The sequence below is a fragment of the Scardinius erythrophthalmus genome (assembly GCF_964197995.2).
Source record: "Scardinius erythrophthalmus genome assembly, chromosome: 22".
In the NCBI taxonomy this organism is placed as follows: Eukaryota; Metazoa; Chordata; class Actinopteri; order Cypriniformes; family Leuciscidae; genus Scardinius; species Scardinius erythrophthalmus.
In genome coordinates this window covers 8,070,045-8,091,432 of record NC_138242.1, presented here as the reverse complement: position 1 = coordinate 8,091,432, position 21,388 = coordinate 8,070,045, and the positions used below count along the sequence as shown (strand labels likewise).

The window sequence follows — 21,388 nt, the reverse complement described above, 5'->3', positions numbered from 1 at the left end:
GCTTTACTTTAACTTATCACTTTCATTTTTTAAACTTAAAATACCATTTTTTGTCATACAGATAAGAGTAATACATAATTCCAAACAGTCTACTTTTAATTGTGTACACTCACAATAACAAAAAACAATTGTGCCTTTTTTTTTTTACTTTGTGTAAAAAAAACAAAAAAAAAAACAGGATGTGCTTTTTGATGTCTCTGTCTCTGTGAACTGGGGTGTGTCACAAAAATTAACCGAAACTCAGCGTATAGGCTACTTGCCTCACAGAAATGAGAAATATATCTGTAGAAAGCTACAAATGTCTACTTTTAAACAAACCAATTTGAAAACAAATACTCTGATATGTAATCCGTAATTATGTAATCCATATGAAATGTAATTTTCTCTCTATAGGCTTGTTCACTATGCTGTGATGTCGAGTCAGTATAAAGCACTAGTTTATTAATAAACAATTTGAATGACTCCTTGATATTTTTTCCTCCACATTCATAATCATTACTTTTGCCAGTGCTTTGTGGCATGTGCTTGTGAGCGGAATTGGCTTCCGCACCCAGAAATATTTAAGTAATTAAATTAATATAGGCTAAATGTGCAATTAGTCGACTAACGGCTTAAATGAACTACTACTAGTAAACTAGGAAAAATGTTAGTCGGGGCAGCCCTATTAGACTTTTTTTTTTACGTTAATTTGATACACTTTGGTTTGGGTTTTTTTTTTTTTTTTTTTTTTTTAAAGACTATGACTATGATAGAGTTTATGATTAATTTGGTTGTCTGTGTTGGGTGCTCCAACAAGCAAGCAGCTTGTTGATGCAACCCGTCTGCTCTATTGTTTGTATAGCGTCTGTGTATAAAAAGGTGTGGGAGTCTTATCAATTTAATGATTGCTCACTAGCTGTATGAGTAAGCAGCTTTCCTCTTGACTGTCTGATTCTGTTGTGTCTTTTGGACTACATTACTCCATGCAAAACACTACAAAGATAAAAGATCTTATGAGTGTCTCATGTCTGTTGTCATCAGATGAGCCGTCAAGCTCCAGTAATGACCATGACACAACACACATTCCTGCATCTGCCGTGATTTCCAGCACACCTATCATCACCACCATCCCACCCAGTCCAACTTCCCCTTCTCCCGTAATACGCAGACAGCTGTCCCATGACCAGGGTGAGGAACATCTCTGCCAACACATACAATATCTTGGTGACATCAGAAATGTGTTTCTTTTTTTACTATGAATTCACCCATATCTCCAACCTAGATTCTTTACGACTCACAATTCTGGAATCTGATTCTGGAGCTAAAACAGAGCGCTCCAGATCCTTCGATGAGGGCTTGGATAATTACAGAGAGGAAGGAAGAAGGTATGTTTACATTCACTACTTAAAATCAAATCAGTACAGTGACCACAAGGATGAAAAGTCAACCTTCTTCCATTACTGCATCTCGCATTATATGACCTCTGTCTTTACTGTGTTTGTACAGGCGGTCGATTAAACACACCCATGGATTCAAGGGCCTTAGAAAGGTGAGACTGCTGTAATAGAGATAATAAAGGACTAAGACTCACCCTAACTGCATTATGATTAGTTTACACCTTAGATAAAGTTCGGTCCAGTTGGCACCTGATCTCCAGCTAACATCAGGGGCCCTATTTTAACGGTCTAAAGCGCACAGCGCAAGTGCTCTTAGGGCGTGTCTGAATCCACTTTTGCTAGTTTAACGACGGGAAAAATGGTTGGCACGCTCAGCGCATAGTCTAAAAGGGTTGTCCCTATTCTCTTAATGAGTAATGGGTGTGTTTTGAGCATAATGTGCAATAAACCAATCAGAGTCTCATTTCCCATTCCCTTTAAAAGCCAGTTGCGCTCGCGATATGGCGGATGTGATATTTACATGGCGGAATTTGCAAGCGGAAAAACTGAACGCTTCTCCAGAGCAACTTCTCGTGCTCAAGGTTAAAGCGCTTAAGCAGACCATCTACCGGACAAGTCGGATTCCACCATATCTTTATGTCCACAGTAATAATATTTTACATTGTAATCCTTTTATTTTTAATATTTGGCATGTTTGCGTGCTGCATGTGTGTTTAATAAGCAGAGTGTACGCACGTTGTGGACCCACCTATAGGCGCACATTACAAACACACTCTTTAAATAACAAAAAAAATACTGTGCCATTGACTTTAGACCAGGTTTCAGTTGGTCAATGGCGCAGTCTATTTCTGTTGCCTCAAAATAGCAACGCGCCAACAATGTGCCAGAACACACCTCGTTTTCAGACCAGCACGCCCATGGGCGTACAAATGGGCGCAAATGCATTTGCTATTTGAACAACGTGGCGCAGGACGTGAAAATGATAACTGCGTCGGGCTGAAACTAGCAAAGAATGCATTGCGCCGTGTGCATGATAGGACTCTAAATCTGACTTTAATGGGATTTTCGATGAGAGAAGTGTAAGTTTAAAGTGTCACATTCATGTTTTTCATAGTCCCACCTGTTAGCACAGAATGAGTATAGAACCATCCACAATGGATATTGATTAAATAAACAAAATATTTAATTATTTTGATTTAAATTTGAAAAAAAAAAAAAAAATCAGAGTGAAGTTTCTGCCTATAGCATTGCTTTTCATCTAATAGTCTGATGTCCTTTTCAATTTGACTATTGAACTCAGTGGTCCTCATTTCAGTGGCAGCTGTCAAATAATGTGAATTTTGCATTTGGTGTGTTTCAGGCTGTTGACAGGTCATCTGAGGACTCTGACTCTAGGAGAGACTCTACTTCAGATGTCTTCACTGATGCCACAAAGGAGGGTCCGCTTCATTTCCGGCAGCTGAACTTAGATAAGGGCAAGGTACAACACCATTAAACACCAACATTCACAATCATGTTTTCTCTTGTTCTAGGTCTCAGTACTGAATGAAAGTGTCGGCAGAGCATGCTGGTCTGTGATGCTGTAGGAGTCCTTCTCAAACATATTGTAAACGTGTTGAAACGAGTCTGAATGTGAATGGCTGGCAGGCTTTCAGAAACATTTAATGTTGGCCAAAGTACTGTAGTGCGAGAGATCTTGTCTTATGAGGTCTTGTCATATTTTACACCACTCAGACAGATTTAAAGGTTAAAACATGTACAATATGTGGTGCATTTAAACAATAAGCCAACAATAAGACTGTGTGTTATAGTGATTTTACCACAATTAAGGGTGTAAAATGACAGCAGCATCCATATTATTACCGATTAAAATCGAGAAATTAATATTGTCAATCCAGAGCTTGTGTCCATCCTATAATAAGCAGGATAATGTACCATAATTTGTATCAAATAAACCCATTCATAACTTTAATTAAAATTTAGGATGTTTACAGTTGACAAGCAGCTTGTGTATATTTGCTATTTTAACTTGGCTCAGTCATATTTTCATAATTCTGTCATCTTTTCTACAGCGTGTTGGCAGTGGAATACGGTCATGGAAGCAGATCTACGCTGTGCTTCGTGGCCACTGCCTCTACCTGTACAAAGACAAGAGGGACGGACAAACCAACGCCACCTCCCAGATCGAAGACGAGCCTCTGCCGATCAGCATCAAAGCCTGTCTCATTGACATCTCCTACAGTGACACAAAGCGGAAGAACGTCCTCCGGCTGACGACGTCAGACTGTGAATACCTGTTCCAGGCGGAGGATCGAGAGGAAATGCTGTCCTGGATCCGAGTCATTCAAGAGAACAGCAACTTGGATGACGAGGTGAATGATCAGCACTTTTCGATGTTTTTTTAATTTTATTTTTATTCAGAGATGAAATATTTGTTAAGAGTTTTGTCAGAGCAGAGCCCTAGGCCCTGTGTCCACCAAAGCATTTTTTCCTAAGGCTAGTGTATTTCAATGTGACTGCCACGTTTTTTAAAATGCCACCAGCATGACGAGGCGCTGAGCATCTATATTCTGGTTATGGCATTTCTTAGCATATTATTTTTATGTATCATCGTAATTATAAACACTGGTTTGTAGTGCAAATAGTATTATATTTTTACTGCACTTTGTTATTCTTCTAGTTATTTACCTTTACACACACTTTTTCAGCTGAGGGTGAAGTCAGTATATACATTAACAATGATTTGAAAACTCACAGAAAACAATGTGTTTGAATTTTAAAGACGTGGCGTTGAGTGGTATGCGATCCATCTAGTAATCTTCAACCACAGTAAGGAAAGACATCACAATATAGTAATTCTGCCTGAATTCAGAGACGTTACTAATGTAAATCAAAGCCGTACCATATATTTCTCAACATCGTCACTTAAATGACTAAATAAATTTGTAAAACACTCATCAAACTCCTTGATAACCTTTTTGAGTATTGTACTCTTGATTTGAACAAAACAACAATTTGCTATGTCCATTCATTACTGAGCATCAGACTTTTCAGACATTTTCAGGATTTTTACCTATGACATCCAAACATATTTTCAATAAACTGTTTGAGAATCGCTTACTCTCGCTTAAAACAAAACCAATCAATATTTAAATATCTTAAGAGAATAATGCTAACCAATATTTAAATCCATTAATTGCCTTTGAATGCTCAGACGTGTCCCAAAGTGGGCTAGACAACACTATAAAAACAATATAGCTTAATCTCAATCCAAAGGATCACAAAGGCTGACGGGAAACCTTTAAAAAAAAAATTTAAACAATCGTCATTTTTGCAGTTTTGTTTAGTGACGTGAGTGGTGCGGGGTAAGTCTATCCAAGTCTAGGACCTGATATCAATATGGTGGATGTTTTGGACTTCCTCATGAATCATGGAAAAAGGCCCTATTTAAAGATACTTTTTACAATAGCTGAACATAACCTAGGGGTTTTTTGTAAGAAATAGTAACTCTTGAGCAAAAACATGCGATCTTCACTATAGGGTGTCTTCTTCTGATAGCACAGGGTTATCCAAAAGCCCTCTGGTGTGTTTGGGGATTCCACTCTTACATTTCATCCACTCACTTTTGTCTGCCTTCTCTCTGTTTCTTTCTTCCTTTTGTAGAATGTGACTGTTACTAGCACAGACCTCATCAACCGGAAAATAAAGGAGTACAACACTCTGATGAGGTAAGCAGGAAGAAGGGAAGAATTCCCATCAATTTTTTTTTAGACTTCTTCCTTATCTAGATCTTGACTCGTATTATGTGTGTTGCAGTCCACCCAGCAGTAAGACCGAACCCTCGCCCAAGGCCTCCCGTCAGTCCCTGAGCATCAGGCAGACATTACTGGGTGGTAAGGGCGAGAATAAAGCCACAAGTCCTCACTCACCAAACAAGGACCACGACAGGAAAGCCATGCACAAAGGTAACAGCATCAAGGGCACTAACTCTGGATTTTTTGTATTTTATTCAGTACTTGTGTGTGTTAAAGGTGCACCACAACACACTTGAAGCCAATCAGTAGGGGGCATATACACTCATGATGGGGGAAGAGAGATTTAAAGAAACACTGTAGAAAGAGAGATAGCTGAGAGACATTACAAAAGAGAAACAGTCAGAGTGATATCACTGGGGAAAAAATGGTTTTGATCAGGCTAGAGCTTTAGGACCTGCACTAATATTAGAAAAGCTTTCCAGTGCTGGAGAGACTATGTTTCACAGAACCAAGATATGCTGTTGTTGTAAGGTTAGCTATAGTAACAGGACAGTTTTGGGTGTAATTGTTTGTCTGGAGCTAGTGTGCTGCTGATGACTAATTATCTCTTGCTTGTATATACTCTTGTGTACTGTATGTTCATCTTTAGTTCTTGTAGTTTGTTCATCATATTCACTTCATTTATTTTTTTGCTTCACTTCAGCAATGACAAAGAGACATTCACTCTTGCAATGAAGGGAGAGGTGTGTTTGTTTGGGTTGATTTTCAAATATCAACGGTTTCTTAGAAATTGCTTGCTGCACCTTTAAGTACTTTTTAAAGGTTCATCCAGTCGGACTGAATTCAATAATACGTATCTGCTTGTCAATATATGTATTTCCATATCTCTGCACACCCTGCTCGTGTAGTACATATTACATCATTTTATATTACTGAATATAAAATTACATACGTTATTATGATATATTAGTAAATATATTGTCAATATATGAAAAGCGGCAATTCCTTATGTATTATTCAATATATTGTAATATATTAACACAATATATTATTCTGAATATTTTCAAATATACTGTTGAACCATTTAATGTATTGCTAATTCATATATAGAGAAATATATTTTCTTTTCATAAGGGATTGCTAGGCTCTCCACAATTTCCTACCCTACCTTTAAGGCCCTGATACACCAAGCAGACAGTCAGCCAACGTCTGATAAGTGACGTAATGTCTCCGTTCCCTACTCAGGGAACGAAGCTTACATACGTAACCGAGACGTTCTTTGATGTCAGCTTAGCAACATGCTAACATAAAACTCTACTGGAATCAACTGTAAACGAGTCACAAGTCTTTTAATTAGGGCTGTAGATAACTGCTATTTGTGTTGTGCACTTGAATGACCATCAACAGAGTTGCTGTCTTTGTAGAGCATTGCAAAACAGTCACTTAAGAGTTTCCTTTTCGGGTAGGATGCTGCCTTAGAAGGTGTATAGAGAGCTAGGTAGACCGCTTCCTAGGTTTGAAGTGCTTATGTTTCTTTAACACATTATTATTATGGTTGTCTGTTAATAGATGAAACCAGCCCACCCAAGGATAAGGGCACATGGAGGAAGGGCATCCCTGGACTGATGAGAAAGCCATTTGAGAAGAAACCGTCTCCAGGAGTTACATTTGGAGTAAGACTAGATGACTGTCCTCCTGCTCAGAACAACAGAGTAAGACCACAAAAAAACCTTCCTCTCTCTTTCTCTTACTGTTTCACTTGGCATTGTCAATGACATCCTAAAACTCTCCTTTGTGAAAAAGAAGTACTCTTTAGCATACTATAATAATATACTTTAATTTAATATACTTAAGTGTGAACTGAATGTCATGTTTTGAAAACTTTCCATAATTGCATTTTAATTGCAAGTAAATGTATATTATAGTTTATTAATTATTATTAATTTATATTAAATACCATTAGCTGAATTTTAGAGAGCATTTTTGACTCTCTTAAGTACATCTTTATATGCAATTTCAGAATTATATTAACTGAAATAAGATTAAAGTGTACTGCCAAATGTACTGACAAGCATTTATGGTAAATTAAAATATACTTTAATTACATTTCTATTGAAATGTTTTTGTAATTACAATTAGCAATTGAATACTTTTAAAATATATTAACTTTAAATGTAATATAGAATAACACTACTATTATAATCAAGCACTTTACATGTGCTTTAGTATTTTAGTCAACACATCAAATACTTTTTTTAAACTGTGACAAATGATTATTAAAACACAACGATTTAAAATATACTTTAGAGTAAAACATTTAATTTGACATTATTAGAGAGTGCAATTTTTGAAAGTGTACATAACTGTTAGCCATTAAAAAGTGTATTCTCTTAAAGTACACTTAAGTGAGCTTTCATTTCATTAATATAATATCTACAAGCACAGTTTTTTATATACATTTAAGCTTTGAAGTACACTTTAAGTGCATACTCAGTACAATTAAACACTTTTTTCACAAGGGAGTGAGCTCTCTGCCGTTGTGATATTTTTAGCCGTAGCTGTTTAATAATGTTTAAAGAGTAATTGTTTACTTAAGTGTGTGGGATGAACATAATTGCATTTGGAAACTGATATGGTTTTCATACGGCTGATTTTGGAGTCATATTTGTCTATGTAAGCAGCACACTCTCATATGGCGTGCAGTCTCAGAGGTTTATATTGGCTTGCAGGTATTTAACTGAACTTTGTGTGTTTTAGTTTGTTCCTCTGATAGTTGAAGTGTGCTGTAACCTGGTGGAAGAACGAGGACTGGAATACACAGGCATTTACAGAGTGCCAGGAAATAATTCTGCCATCTCCATCATGCAGGAAGAGCTCAATCACAAGGGCATGGGTGACATTGATATTCAGGATGATGTGAGTGTGTATTTCTGTCTCTGTCTAGTTCAAGTGTCTAACATTTTCTCTGCATTTTGTTTGAGGTCCTTCTTCCTCTTCTTCTTCTTTTTTTTAATACGTTCTCTATTTTTGGACAGAAATGGAAGGACTTGAATGTGATCAGCAGTTTACTCAAATCCTTCTTCAGGAAACTTCCTGAACCCCTCTTCACTAATGGTAAAAGTCTTTGTTGGAATTCCCTTGCTTGAGGCTCTTTATGACTCATATTGTATTTATATATTTTTCTGTTGCTCAACATTAATTGTATAGTTAGCCATCTAGTGGCTGTGAGTGAAACTTCAACACCTGACACAGCTAAAATAATGTTCCTTCATGATCTGGCATCTATAGATAGGTATGCAGACTTTATTGATGCCAACAGAATAGAGGATCCTGTAGAGAGACTCAAAGTGCTCAAGAGACTGGTAAGCAGCAGTTTGCCTCAATAACAAAATTTGTTTTCAGTGGTAATAATCTCTCTGTTTGTTATGGAAGCCCTGAATAAACCTCTCATTCTTCAGCTTCACGAGTTGCCTGATCATCATTATGAAACACTGAAGTTCCTCTCGGCACATCTCAAAACTGTGGCTGATAATTCCGAAAAAAACAAGGTAAAACAATTTTGGCATGTACACAGAATGTGCGCTTCCGTTCAAAAACAGAATGGAAAAGAACACATAATACAGGGCTCTCGAGACATCGCAAGCTTTCTGCCAGATTTTCAGTGATGGAGATATTTACTTTCAAGCTCTTTTTTTAAAGGCAAGCATGAAAATAAGTTTTATGCATGAAAAAAAGATATTCAAAAGTGGTGGAACTTGATTAAAATTAAAAGGGCTTGGTGACGTCAACCAAAAAGTCATTTTTAGAGTTACTGTACATCATACACAATAAGACCAGGACAGATACGGAACAAGAATGCACGTGAACACTCTCTTTGTTTTTCATATACAGTATGAAAAGGGAGAAATGTCTCATTTTGCTCATTTATCATTGTGTCAGATGGAGCCACGTAATCTGGCCATTGTCTTCGGCCCAACACTAGTGAGAACATCTGAAGACAATATGACTCACATGGTGACACACATGCCAGACCAATACAAGATTGTAGAAACGCTCATTCAGCATGTGAGTTCTTCATTCTTCTCATGTGAAAAGAAAGTAACTTTTAAATTTCATGTTTTTGACCACTAGTGAAACATTTCTGAATGAAGTCTGGTGTTTTCTCTTGCAGTACGACTGGTTCTTCACCGAGGAGGGTGATAAGGAGCCTACGGTGTGTATTAGTACAGATGCTTTGTTTATTCCACTATTTCTTTTACACCGTTTTTAGATGTGTTTGCTAGGGTAGACATCATAAGCTGTGTTTCCACTGTCGGGCCAAAAGCGAGTATGCTAGTGCGTGCCTGGGCAAGTCGCATTTCCACTGTCGGGCAACATATATACAGTTTGATTCAGCATGTTTGATGTGCACTAGTTAGTTTTCAGTGCGCTACATGTAGGTTTCCCCTGCTGGTGAAACAGTGGGGTTGTGTAACGTTGTGTTGTGTTAAGGGCGGGTTTTAAGGTAGCGCTGTGACACTACGGGCCCAACTGTGGAAACGCCAAACGTGGCTCAAGGTCCGAGGCTACTGGTCTCACCCGGCACGCTGTTAGCCCTGGCTCGCTCTGGCCCGATAGTGGAAAATGGATTTGTGCAAACCCCTAACCCTAAGTAACTCTTAAAGGCCCCCTGAAATCAAAATTTAAGTTTTGTAGCTTTTAGTGTAAATATGTACCTAAGGTTGGCCTTATGAATGGCATTAAGGTTATTGTTCCAAAACAATGACAAAATTCGCATTTAGGAGATATAAGCTTTCAAAACTTACAGTCTCTCACTTCCGCTAAAATGGATCACAGATTTTTATGACATCAGCTTCTCATCACATCTTCTGTCCAATCAAATGCTCTCTAGAATCTAAAGCGTCCCACGGCCCGCCCCCTGCTATAAATACCACCTGGCCAATGCGACTGTTGACACATCACGGAGCAATATAGGGTGGAGATGTGTGTTCGATTGCTCAAACGCTCGAGTTTTATTCACACCTCTACTATTGAATCCAACGCATCATCAGTGCTCGGATTCGCTTCCATGCTGCTGTCAAGAATGAATTGCAGTCTGTGAGGTAAACTAAACGCTATTGGCTATTTGAAAAGGGGGAGGAGCCATTCAATTTGTCCAGCCTTAAGGCCTGTTCACACCGGGACGTTTAACGCCTCGTGACTAAACAAAGGGCGCCAATGTGAGTGTGCACACCGACGCGAAAAACGCCACGCATAAAAGCGTCATTTTTTAAAAAACGCCTCGGGTTCGTTTTTTTGGTTTGACGCGCCGCGTCAAAAACTATCCGACCAATGAGATTGGCGCTTTTGCTCACGTGTCTGGAGCTTCTGAAGTTACAGTAAAACACAACTTGGGGGCGCTCAAACACAAAACGGTCTTGCCGAGCACACATACGTAATGGCGAAGAAGATATACGCCGAGTAGCGTCTAAACACTGGCGGGAAGAAATAAGACGAGGAAGATGCAAGGCAAGATGAATGTAGAGCTGCTGGTCTCGTTGGTGTCGGAACATAAAGAACTATATGACAAACGCGACAGCGACTACAAAAATCTTGATAAAAGAGAACTGTTATGGAGTGGTATTAAGCGCCATCTAATGTCAGGGAATGAATTTGCATGTTCACTCGGCTCATCGTCAGCGAAAATCGCTTGGGTGTGAACACAAAAAACGCGTTGAAAAACGCTGGCGAATAACGCGCGCCGATATTCGTCCCGGTGTGTACGGGCCTTTAGTTTACTGTTTCAGTGGAAATTACATCAACGCATCATACAAAGCTGCGCGTTCCAAGGCACATCCGTGGGCCTTTAAACTCTGGAGTGTATCTCTGGATGTGCTCTTTTGAGCAAGTAGCACCTAGCATCCTACACTAAAAATCACCCGAAACACCCTAGATCGTGGAAGTGAATTTTGCACAAGCAAGAAAGAACTAGTTTCTACTTGTTCTTTCATTACTTTGTCTAAGCCATTGCTACTCTTCAGTGAATAGGTTTTTTTTCTGTGTGTCTGCTTAGACTACAGTCCAGGAGGAGAGCGCTGTGGAGTCTCAGCCTGTGCCTAACATCGACCACCTGCTGACCAACATCGGCCGGACGGGCACATCTCCCGGGGAAGTGTCAGGTAACATGTGCCCTTGGTTGGACCCTCTCTGCCACGGGTTCACCTTTTACACCCTAATGCAAAGTATAACTATGTCTTAGACTTAGAGCACACCTTGTCATGTGAACTAAAACAAAACAGCTTTTAATATTGATGAAAACTGCTTTGCTTTTCTGAGAAGAGAAGCAGCTTCTCTCTATGTTTGTAACAAAAGCTGTGCTATGACTTAATTACAATGCCTGTGTGAGTTTGTGAGGCAAAATGTTATAATTTTTTTGCCTACATTAGTTTGCTTGGTGCGATCTTGAATTATTTGGTTATGATTTGTTTACTTTCCATCCTTTACCTAATTTAATTAGTTAATTTTGGAAACTTTCTGTCTTTATCCCATTTCTGTTTTGTAACATGTCAAAAACTGTCATGTTTCACGTAAAAATAAGTGGGAAAAAAGAAGAAACAAAATTTGCACAAGGAAAATTAAGGCTATTTTTAACATTTAATATTTGTTTGCATTCATGACAATTAAGAATATTCAGAAGCATTACTGTAAGGAGAATTTTGGAAGAAAATGTAATGTAGAAAATGTAAAACATCCTAATGGTCTCTAAATAGGCTACTGTATGCAAAATACATTTTTTTTTTCTTTTTAATTTTGCGGAGAAATACAACCGTTTCCGTGAGATTCAACCATTTAGTGTGTATGTCTCTTTTTCTACGTGTCCAAACTCCACTGGGTCGTCTCTGTAATTCTGCTGACTTCTGCACTAACACGTCATGTTCTTTCTCCAAGAGAGAACAAGCTAAGAGCTAAGGCCAAACCGCAGAGCACGCTTGTCAATCTCTGATCCCTCTGTCCCTAGTGCCCCTCTGTCGCGTGTCCTAAAGGCTTTCCCAGCATTCACACATACTGATCTTGACACAGGCCAAGTGGGCGGAGTCTATCACACCGTGATGTCACTGATGGACTCAGTAGTGTCCGTGATGGGCAGCTGGAACTGTAGGAAGAGGGAGGACTGTTGCCCGCAGTGTAGCTGCCTAGTCTGCCGGCACCCTCGCATTTTATGACGTGGGCGACTGAGAAAAGAGAGCAAAAAAGTGCAAAGGGAAAGCCCATCAGAGGTGTTGGGTTCTGTGGGGCGTGAATGGTTTGTGAGTTTACCTGGCGTAGAGCAGTGCTGCTGTCTCAAAGGCTCTTCGCCGTCTCTCGCCCCTCTGTCTCTCTCTCTCTCTCTCTCTCTCTCTCTGAACGCTGGCCAAACGGAGAGACAGCATGGTAATGCTACTCGGCTCTGAATATCACTCGGTCATACCATTTGTCACCACCAAGGGGTGTTCAGGGGGGCTCGGCTGGACACAGAAGAAATAAGCCTCCAAAAATTTGTAGTCTTTGCCATGGAAAGTGAAATGGGAGCAAAGACATCAGTGAACCAATTTTTTAACTTTTCCTTGCTGGCATTCTGTCTTCCCATAGTGTCATCTTTTCTGCGTAGCTAGCCCCTCTCTGACCCCTGTCACTTCTTACCTTGGTTCATGCCGTGAGTGTCTCGTCTTCATTGCGGTCACGACAGCACACATTAGACCAGAATCAGCACTGTCATTAAATATCCAACCCCCCTTGTCTATCGCCTCAATTAATGTAGATAAGCATTTTAATGATTTCTGCATCATGCACATAGTACTTGAGTGTAAAGGGTTGTAGATTTAATTGGTGAAAAGCAAAATTTCCCACTTAAAGAAATAATCCTGGCTCAAAGCAAGTTAAGCTGTATGGACAGCATCTGAGACATGCAGAAAATAAGTTTGACTTGTCTGTAAATTGTTCTGTAATGCACTTAGAATGGAAGTCTAAGGGAAAATGGTTTAAAGGTATGTGAATCTTGTATTTTTGTTGAAGCTATTATGTGTTATTCAAGTTGTAAAGCTGTCTAAATGGGCCTTTATCAGTTGGATTACTGTTATATACAGAAAAAAACTTCTGGTTATGCGTCATTATACATGTTAACATGACCAAGATGTACGGTAGGTTCAAAATGTATGTATATATCCATATATTATGTATATAGCCAGAAGAATTTTAATTTAGGTCTATATATATATATATATATTAATGTTTACAGGGTTACTGGTAATGCGTTTTTACTTGGAGACGAGTCGAAATTATTTTCTGTGATTGACACAGAATGTCACAGATGAGTTTAACTTGTATTGATTTCTGTAAATTATAGTTGTGTTCTACTTAAAATATACATAGAATTAAAAATTTGTCTGGTTTCTTCTTAGCATTGAGATAAACAAGGTTCTGTATAACTGCTTTTAAGGATCTCAGTATGTCAGAATCAGATGTTCATATAGATCATATAGTAAATATCACTCAATGATATCCGTCACTGACACTTTCTGCAAGACTGTTATCATTTCATCTGTACTCGGTGGTGTTGTGTCACTCTCCATGCATCCTATTAGTTGCACTTATTCCTTCATAAAGAGGTTCATCAAGTTCAGCTGATCTCTTTTGCAACCACAAAAATTCCTTTCGTGGCAGATTCATGTTACTATATTGTTTGTGTTTGCTGGATGGTCCTACTCGTGAAATATTGCTCCCTACTGGTGAATATATATATATATCTGAGTGTTCCAACAAAACATTGCTCACTTGTTTGTCTGCATGCACGCCTGCTCACCATACCTCTCTTTCCTTGTTTGCCACGCTCTCCTCGTCATGCACAACCTTTCTTACTGCATATGTTTCTCTACTCATCACCTTCTCTCGGTATATCAGTTTGTTTGAGATCAGTATGAGGACATGCAAAAGCCACTAACCATGTGTTATATTTATTTTTACTCCACAGATTCACCAACCAGTGACTCCGCCAAATCTAAGGTGAGTTTGATTCTTGGACTGTGGGCACTTTTCTGATAAATCAGGTATAATGGGTGAGTGTAGTTCTTGCACCAGGCTGACACGCTCCACGACTCCCACTGTAGCACCCGAGAGCCAGTTGCCATCTTAAAGACATTGGACAGATGGATCAGAGGCCATCATGTCATGCTTTGAACATGCACTGCATTCAGTGTAACGGGGAAATTAATTGTTGCTAGAACGTGCATTAAGCATTTCTGCCTAGGGGTGGGAATCGAGAACCATTTTTTAGAAAAGTACTAACCGAAGTAACAACTGAATTATCTTCATGACGTTCAGCTAAGTTAACAGTTATTGAATGTCTGACGCAGAACATTCTATTTAATGAATCAGTCTCTCAAACTAATCTAAAACAGCATATTCGCTGTCATTTACTGAATAACTGAATTAATAAGACAGGCATTCACTGAATGAAGTCATCACTTTGTCAAACAAGTATTATTGCTGTTAAGTTGTCCATATGACAATATTTAGTATGTATTTTCTAATATGAAGATAAACATTGGACATAGACTTGTTGTAATAAAATACATTTAAAAAGCTAGAAAATCCGTTGCAAAATTATTAGTTTTTGTGTAATATTTTTACAATACTAAACAAAAAATGAATATAATATAAAACAAAATACAGTATATTGTACAGTGTAGTTAGAATCATATATTTGGTGCTTCCTCAAAAGTACTAGAAGAACCATTAAATGGATTCCGATTCCCATTCTCTTTTCTGTCATCTGGCTCCAGCTTTTTTTTCAAATGCAACCCATGCAGCTTTTTCCATGTGTCATTGCTGTTGGTGTTGCGGGTGCTGCTTATGCTATGTGGCTGTTCTGAAAAAGAAGCCTCATTTGGAGTTCTGTAACTGTCTCTAATGTTTCTTTCTATGTTCAGTCCTTCAACCTCTGATTTGTGCTGCTATCAGAGAAGCAGGTGGAGTACTCTGGTTTAGCCACCTGCAAGGGCAGCGGTTGGGCTTTTTATTCCATGTTTTCTCGCTAGGCCTCAGTGCTTTATGGCTCATTGGATTACAAGGTTGTTTTGTTTTCCTTGTGACTGAATCTGTCACTCTTTTTTTCTCTTTGTGTCCAGGGCTCCTGGGGATCAGGGAAGGACCACTGCAGCCGCGAGTTCCTTCAGCCACGAGTCTCCTCCATCTTTGCTGCGGCCAACCGCAAACGAAAGAAGCACAAGGAGAAGCTGCAACCCAGCAGCTCTGATGATGACCTTGATATTGTCTTCACCAAGAAGGATAACCCAACTCAAAAGCAGAATCACCAAAGCCCGGAGGAGGAGGAGGGAGGCAGGTCCAGCCCATGCGGAAAATCACTTACAGGAGACAACAGCGTAAATGCAGAGTCCACCCCAAAGAACAAGAAGGAGCACAGGAACTCTTTCTTTATGAAAGACAAACCCTCTTCAACTCTGTCCCCCTTGCCCAAGCTCTCATGTTCACCCGGTGTCATCCGCCGCACCTCTGGTCCTCCCAAATCAACCCTCTCGGATCCTTCTTCACAGTTAGATGAGACCACCTCAGACTTGGGCACCATGAGCTCTGGAGCCTCCGGTCCCAGAACCAGACCTCGGAAATGGGGTACAACAACACCCCCGGCCCCTGAGCTATTACTAGTTTATGGGGGGGCTTCAGTGACTGCAGAGGTGAGCTCTATTACCTCAGACTACTCAACCACTTCCTCAACCACCTTCCTGACGGGAATAGAATCCATCACATTGAGCCCAGAGGTGCAGTCTGTGACTGAAAGCCGGGGAGGAGACGAGGCGGATGACGAGCGCAGTGAGCTCATCAGTGAGGGACGACCAATGGAAACGGACAGCGAGAGTGACTTCCCAATGTTTAGCCCTGGCATCGCCAGACTAGACATACCAACCACGGAAGATAGTGGAAACACCACACCCAAACTAGCTTGCCGCTTGCTGCCCTCCCATAAACTGATAGAATGTGACTCTCTGTCTAGGAGGCGATCCCTGCGACAAAAGACGGACAGCGATTCATCTGTGGAGGCAGGAGCTGGTGGTGGAGTCAGCAAGAATGAATCAAATAGACTGTCTCGAGTACTGGAAGTGATGAAGAGAGGTCGTTCCACCAGCAGCCTGAGTGCCCCATTGCGAAGTGAATCGGACAGAGTTGAGCCAGCATGGCATCTTAAAATCACAGAGAGACTCAAGTTCCGTCTACGCGCCTCCGCTGATGATATGTTCGGTGTTGGCACGCAGAAAGCCCGCTCTACAGAGACGCGTAGTAAGAAGAAGAGCATCCGGCGACGCCATACTTTGGGTGGCCAGCGGGATTTTGCTGAACTAGATGTCATTCATGACTGGAGGGAACAAGGTGGGGTGGACCAAGGTGCCGAACTGTCCGCTGTGGAGCGCCTTAAACCCAAGTGCGACTCTCAGGACTTGTCTATCCGTGACTGGATTGCTTGTGAGCATCGTCAAACCAGTCGAGAGCTGGAAGGTCAAGTTGGGATAAGTACAACAGAAGCGGGAGATACACATGCAGGTGTGCAAAGTGCTGAGCAACTGACTCCTTCCGCCTCTCCATGTCCCCAATCCAGCTCTGACCAAGTAAACGGAGGCACGTCAAAGGGCAAATCCAAAAACAGCCTGAATTCTGGAGCTGATGCTCATCCGCAGAAATTGTCAGGAGCCCAAGTGGTGCGCTCACGATTCTACCAATATCTTTAAAAGAAAAGAATCATCTGCACGAGTGGAAGTGTGTCATAATGTGTGTGTAAAGGCCTGTTCAAGCCAAGATGAATGTTTGGTGTGAAAATTGGGTGCGATAAACATTTTCATTTGAATAAACAGCATCTGTTCAGACTGACACAAACTGTTACTGCATCTGTTCAGACCGATTTGAACATTTGCATGCTGTCAGTGTGACAGAATTCTTACACGGGGTTCTAATCTCTTTTCAACTGCACTTCAAAGAAAACTGGCCAACCATTAAGATTTGTGCTTTTGGTCACATTTCTAGAAAAAACTTTACAAAGAGACTATTTTGCTAAACGGCTGTGAATAGCAGAGGAAGAATCCAAAACCAGGTATCTTGTCTCTCTTTGATAAGCATCATAGCAAATACAAATATCTGAATGGCTGTTAAAACTCATGTAAATACTTTCCTCGTGACAAGCGGGTGTCAGATTCTGATAGTTGCGCAGCGTTTTATGTACCTCGGTCACCGGGGTATTTCTGCTTTTCTATAAGCGCCCCCTACTGTCAGATTACATTTTTATTTAACCTGCCATTTTTATTTTTTGGTATAAAAAGGCAAAACACATGTGAAAATCACGATTTTCAATCAATTTTCATGCCAAACATGCACATAGGTGTGATCAGGCCTTAAAAATGAATGAATGTACTTAGAGCTAAGGTTACTCCACCTTTATTTTCCATCCCCCTGTCCTTTTTTTTAAACAAAGTATCTATAAATATGAATATATATTATAAATATAAATTGTATATATCTATATGTATAGGCTTATAAAAAAGTAACTGGAGTAATTTTAACAATTTTGAGTTATCTGACTCATTTTTTTTGGATCAGTACTGGAGATCTTTTCTTGAAAGCTAGTAATATATGCATGACGGTGAAGTGGCCTGATATTCAGAGGCTGTACAATACCAATGTTTACCAACAGCCTCTGCTGCTGCGACAGCACAATTGTTGGACAGACATGCATTTGCGAAACTGTTACTGAAGGATACTGATATCAAAGGAAAAGAAAAGGCATCTTGTCCAAGAAAAAACTCCTGATGTTACTCATATGAAGAATGTAATATGCTTGCCGTTATATTGACTAACACGTAAATTGCTTGTTGCAGTTTTCATAGTGAAAAAATGTAAATAATGTCTGTACTTGAAGTATTTTGGTTTTTGTTTTTTATGCTGAAGGTTAGCCCTGATATGGGCTGTTTTCTGAGCTGTGTGCTGTGGAAACCCCTTTTACAGTGCATCATAACAGCCAGACATAAATGTGGAAGAAGAATGAAATCTTTTTATATTTCTACAGGATTAAAGTAAGTGCTAAACCGAAAGCGCCAGAGCCTGAACATCTGTAGCAGTACCAGGCTTACTGGTGTTGTCATGTTAAACCATTTGAAATGCAAACTACAAACTGACAGCAAATAAGTCGTGAAATTACAAGGATTTTTTTTTTTTTTACAAAAAAGTGCCTCTCAACTGGTTCTGGTGACAGGAAAGGTGCCATTTCTTAATTTTGTTGTTTGTTAATATGGAATGTGTATTGTGAATGAATGACTGAATTTTATCAGAAAAAAAATAAGAAGAAAAATAAATTTTTATACAAAACGATGCAAAAGCAGACCCTGCGCTTCCACTGCTTCATCAGTCATAGTCTTAAGTCATTTCATGCTTTGCCACTGGATATGTCTTTACCCTGGTCTTTTATTGAGGCAATAACTTAAATGTGTATATTTCTTTGTGTATGTTACCTTTGTTAAAAAGTCACATATTTTGTCCGAGCTGACCAGTGTAGCCAGCATGTGATTCCTCGGAAGAGTATGCATGACCTCATACTTGTGTTTGCAGATTTCATCTTACCTCTGAATATTCATACGTGTGACTCCCAACTGCAAAGAAAACAAAAACACTGGAAATAAATTATCTTTGTCAGCGTCTTCTCATTGTCATTGGTAGTTTATGTAATGTAGACTTTAGGTCTCGCAGTCACTCAGTTTGGACAGTCATGTTCTTTATTATTGTGAGTGTTATTATTGTTTCCCTGAAAAATATCTGTTCCAATTTCACTTTATTCTTTTAGGTTTGTAAATAAGTTAATTAGTGTACAATATTCTACTACACTAAATCCAAGCATTTCCACATGAGCCAACAGATTGATGCAATCATAAGATCTTGAGAAACATAAATTTAGACAAGCGTGTCTAAACTCTTGACTGGTAGAGTAAATGCTTGCTTTATTTTTAATTAAACATTTTAACAAAGTGCTAAATGTTGGGTAACACTTTATTTTGATGGTCCCCAGACATTCGGTTAACTATAAGTAACTTTGCACCTACATGTCAATTAACTTGCATTAAAGTATTAGTAGACTGTCGGCTCAATCTGCTAACACTTTATTTTGATTCTCCCCCAACAGTCATTCTTTGCAACTACTTATTCTACTAACCCTAAGCCTACCCCTAACAGTCTGCTAATACTCTAATGAGAGTTAGTTGGCATGTAGGTGCAACATAACTTATAATCAACAGAATGTCTAAAGGGGACCATAAAAATAACATGTAACCAAATGTTGTTCTCCTTGTGAACAGAAGAGGGCATTGTGCGATCATAAGTGCTTGAAAAGAAGGAATTAGTTTCCGTTTCAGAGAAGAATGGCCTACAGGAAGGGCAGTAAAAAATCTTTCATTAGGAAAACTATCACACTACGGAGCCTTGGAAGTCACCTGTAGGAGAAACAAAAACAAGACCCGCAAATCCGTTGCCACAGTTTTGCAGTTCGTTACCTCAGTTTATAAATCATAGTCACAGATTCCTAAATTGTTCTCTCGGCTTAACAGATCACACCCACGGATTAATAAACGGTACCCACGAATTTCCAATCCGTGCTATCAGGTTTGCACACCGTACCTTCGGTTTTTCAATCCGTACCCACGCTTTCGCAATCCTTTACCACAGTTGCAAACTACTCACAGATTTGTGGCCCGTCCCTCATTTTATAAAATCTAGTCTACCAACACAAGAACAGAACAAGCTCCCAGTTCTGTTAACGAATATTTTTGTACATTGTTTTATTGTGTATTATTGAGTTGAATACATCAACCTGTCTTAACTGCATTCTTTAATTCTAGGCTATATAGCCTATAATTTGTATTGATGACGGGGTGAAATAGACAACGATTTAGTAAGAACTATGTGCGTCATTATCCTGTCCATCTATTTATATGTGTGGTATCTGTCAGGAGTTTAAAAAAAAAAAATGAAGCGCACGATACAGGAGTAGCGAACTTTATCCATCTTGTTTACTCAACACATCCGTTCATTACGTCATTACACAACACTTCAACAGTTCTGACTTGAGTCTACCACAACTAATTCACTTATGAACACAACATTGCCCCCTTTTTTAAAGAACAGAATAGATCATTGACAATACAGACACATCCACACATAAGATCCAGAACAGCACATCAGATCTAAGTGAGCAGTGTTCTCACTTGTTGGTGTGCAGTGAAATGGGAAGCGTTCCATGTCTTTTTATCACTAAGAATGTACGTGTATGTACCCACCTCAAGTCTTTTGGTAACCGTGAGAGGATCAGTAAACTTTCTGTCTCTTAGGAACTTTCCGTGCCCCTCACTTTATCCCCCTCCTGAAACAAGGAGTGCGAGCACCCCGCGTAGCATCTGTGCAATTTTTCATTTTGTGTTGCAGCCACGTAACCCTTCGGCAAAACAGCCATGTCAGTTAACGTGTGCACAGGAGCAGATGTAGAAACTTAGCACACGGTTGAACCTCTACAGCACCATTAGCTGCCGGGTAGTAGAGAGAGGACCGATGGTGACGAATATTCCTTCCTTACAGAAAAGCAGCGAAAGCAGCAGACATAAACTGAACACCGTTATCCGTAACTATACTCAATGGATTTCCATGGCGACTGATGACTGAAATAAAACCACAGAATCTGTAGTGGCAGTAAAGGAGACCTCAGGCCATTTACTATAATAGTCAGTTAATGTAATAGCAACCCTGCAGTTGGATGCAGCAGTGTCAAATGGCCTGACTATATCCACAGCCACTTTCTGCCATGGTCCATCTGGCAGCGGCACCGGCTGGAGAGGAGCAGGATGTGACTTGACAGTTTTGTCATTGAGCTTACACGCGTGTCAGGAACGGACAGCATCATAAACCTGAGCATCCCTGGATGGGATAGAGATCACGAAGGGGTTGTTTGATTCTCACCTCTCCTTGACGTCCTTTGTGCACTATGGAGACCAACACAGATCGAAGAGCAGCAGGTGCAATCAGCCACGAGCCTCAGAAGACGAAGTTGTCCTTAAAAGTTTGTAGAACAGAAAAACCACACCATCCAGTCCCTTGGGTGAAGGAGGCCAACCATTAGAAATCTGTGTATGAAGTTTGGTTGGAGCAGGACAAGAAGCACATGCAGCATCGAAAAGCAACAAACTCCTCATCAGGAGCTGG

The 21,388-nt window shown here is 39.8% G+C and overlaps 1 protein-coding gene across 5 annotated transcripts in view; it reads left to right on the top strand.

Moving 5' to 3' along the window:
* The window catches only part of arhgap21a (Rho GTPase activating protein 21a), a 111,379-nt gene extending 92,566 nt beyond the window's left edge, over nt 1-18,813 (top strand). For all 5 annotated transcript variants that reach the window (XM_081353319.1, XM_081353320.1, XM_081353318.1 and 2 more), the window contains 17 exons: nt 1,021-1,167; nt 1,262-1,364; nt 1,486-1,528; nt 2,737-2,856; nt 3,449-3,748; nt 5,040-5,104; nt 5,193-5,341; nt 6,701-6,843; nt 7,889-8,047; nt 8,167-8,245; nt 8,420-8,493; nt 8,590-8,679; nt 9,071-9,196; nt 9,303-9,344; nt 11,184-11,289; nt 14,118-14,149; nt 15,274-18,813. In XM_081353319.1, coding sequence (XP_081209445.1) covers nt 1,021-1,167; nt 1,262-1,364; nt 1,486-1,528; nt 2,737-2,856; nt 3,449-3,748; nt 5,040-5,104; nt 5,193-5,341; nt 6,701-6,843; nt 7,889-8,047; nt 8,167-8,245; nt 8,420-8,493; nt 8,590-8,679; nt 9,071-9,196; nt 9,303-9,344; nt 11,184-11,289; nt 14,118-14,149; nt 15,274-16,887 — 3,392 coding nt within the window. In that variant the 3' untranslated portion in view covers nt 16,888-18,813. The remainder of the gene's footprint in view (nt 1-1,020; nt 1,168-1,261; nt 1,365-1,485; nt 1,529-2,736; nt 2,857-3,448; nt 3,749-5,039; nt 5,105-5,192; nt 5,342-6,700; nt 6,844-7,888; nt 8,048-8,166; nt 8,246-8,419; nt 8,494-8,589; nt 8,680-9,070; nt 9,197-9,302; nt 9,345-11,183; nt 11,290-14,117; nt 14,150-15,273) is intronic.
* Nucleotides 18,814-21,388: the final 2,575 nt, after the last annotated feature.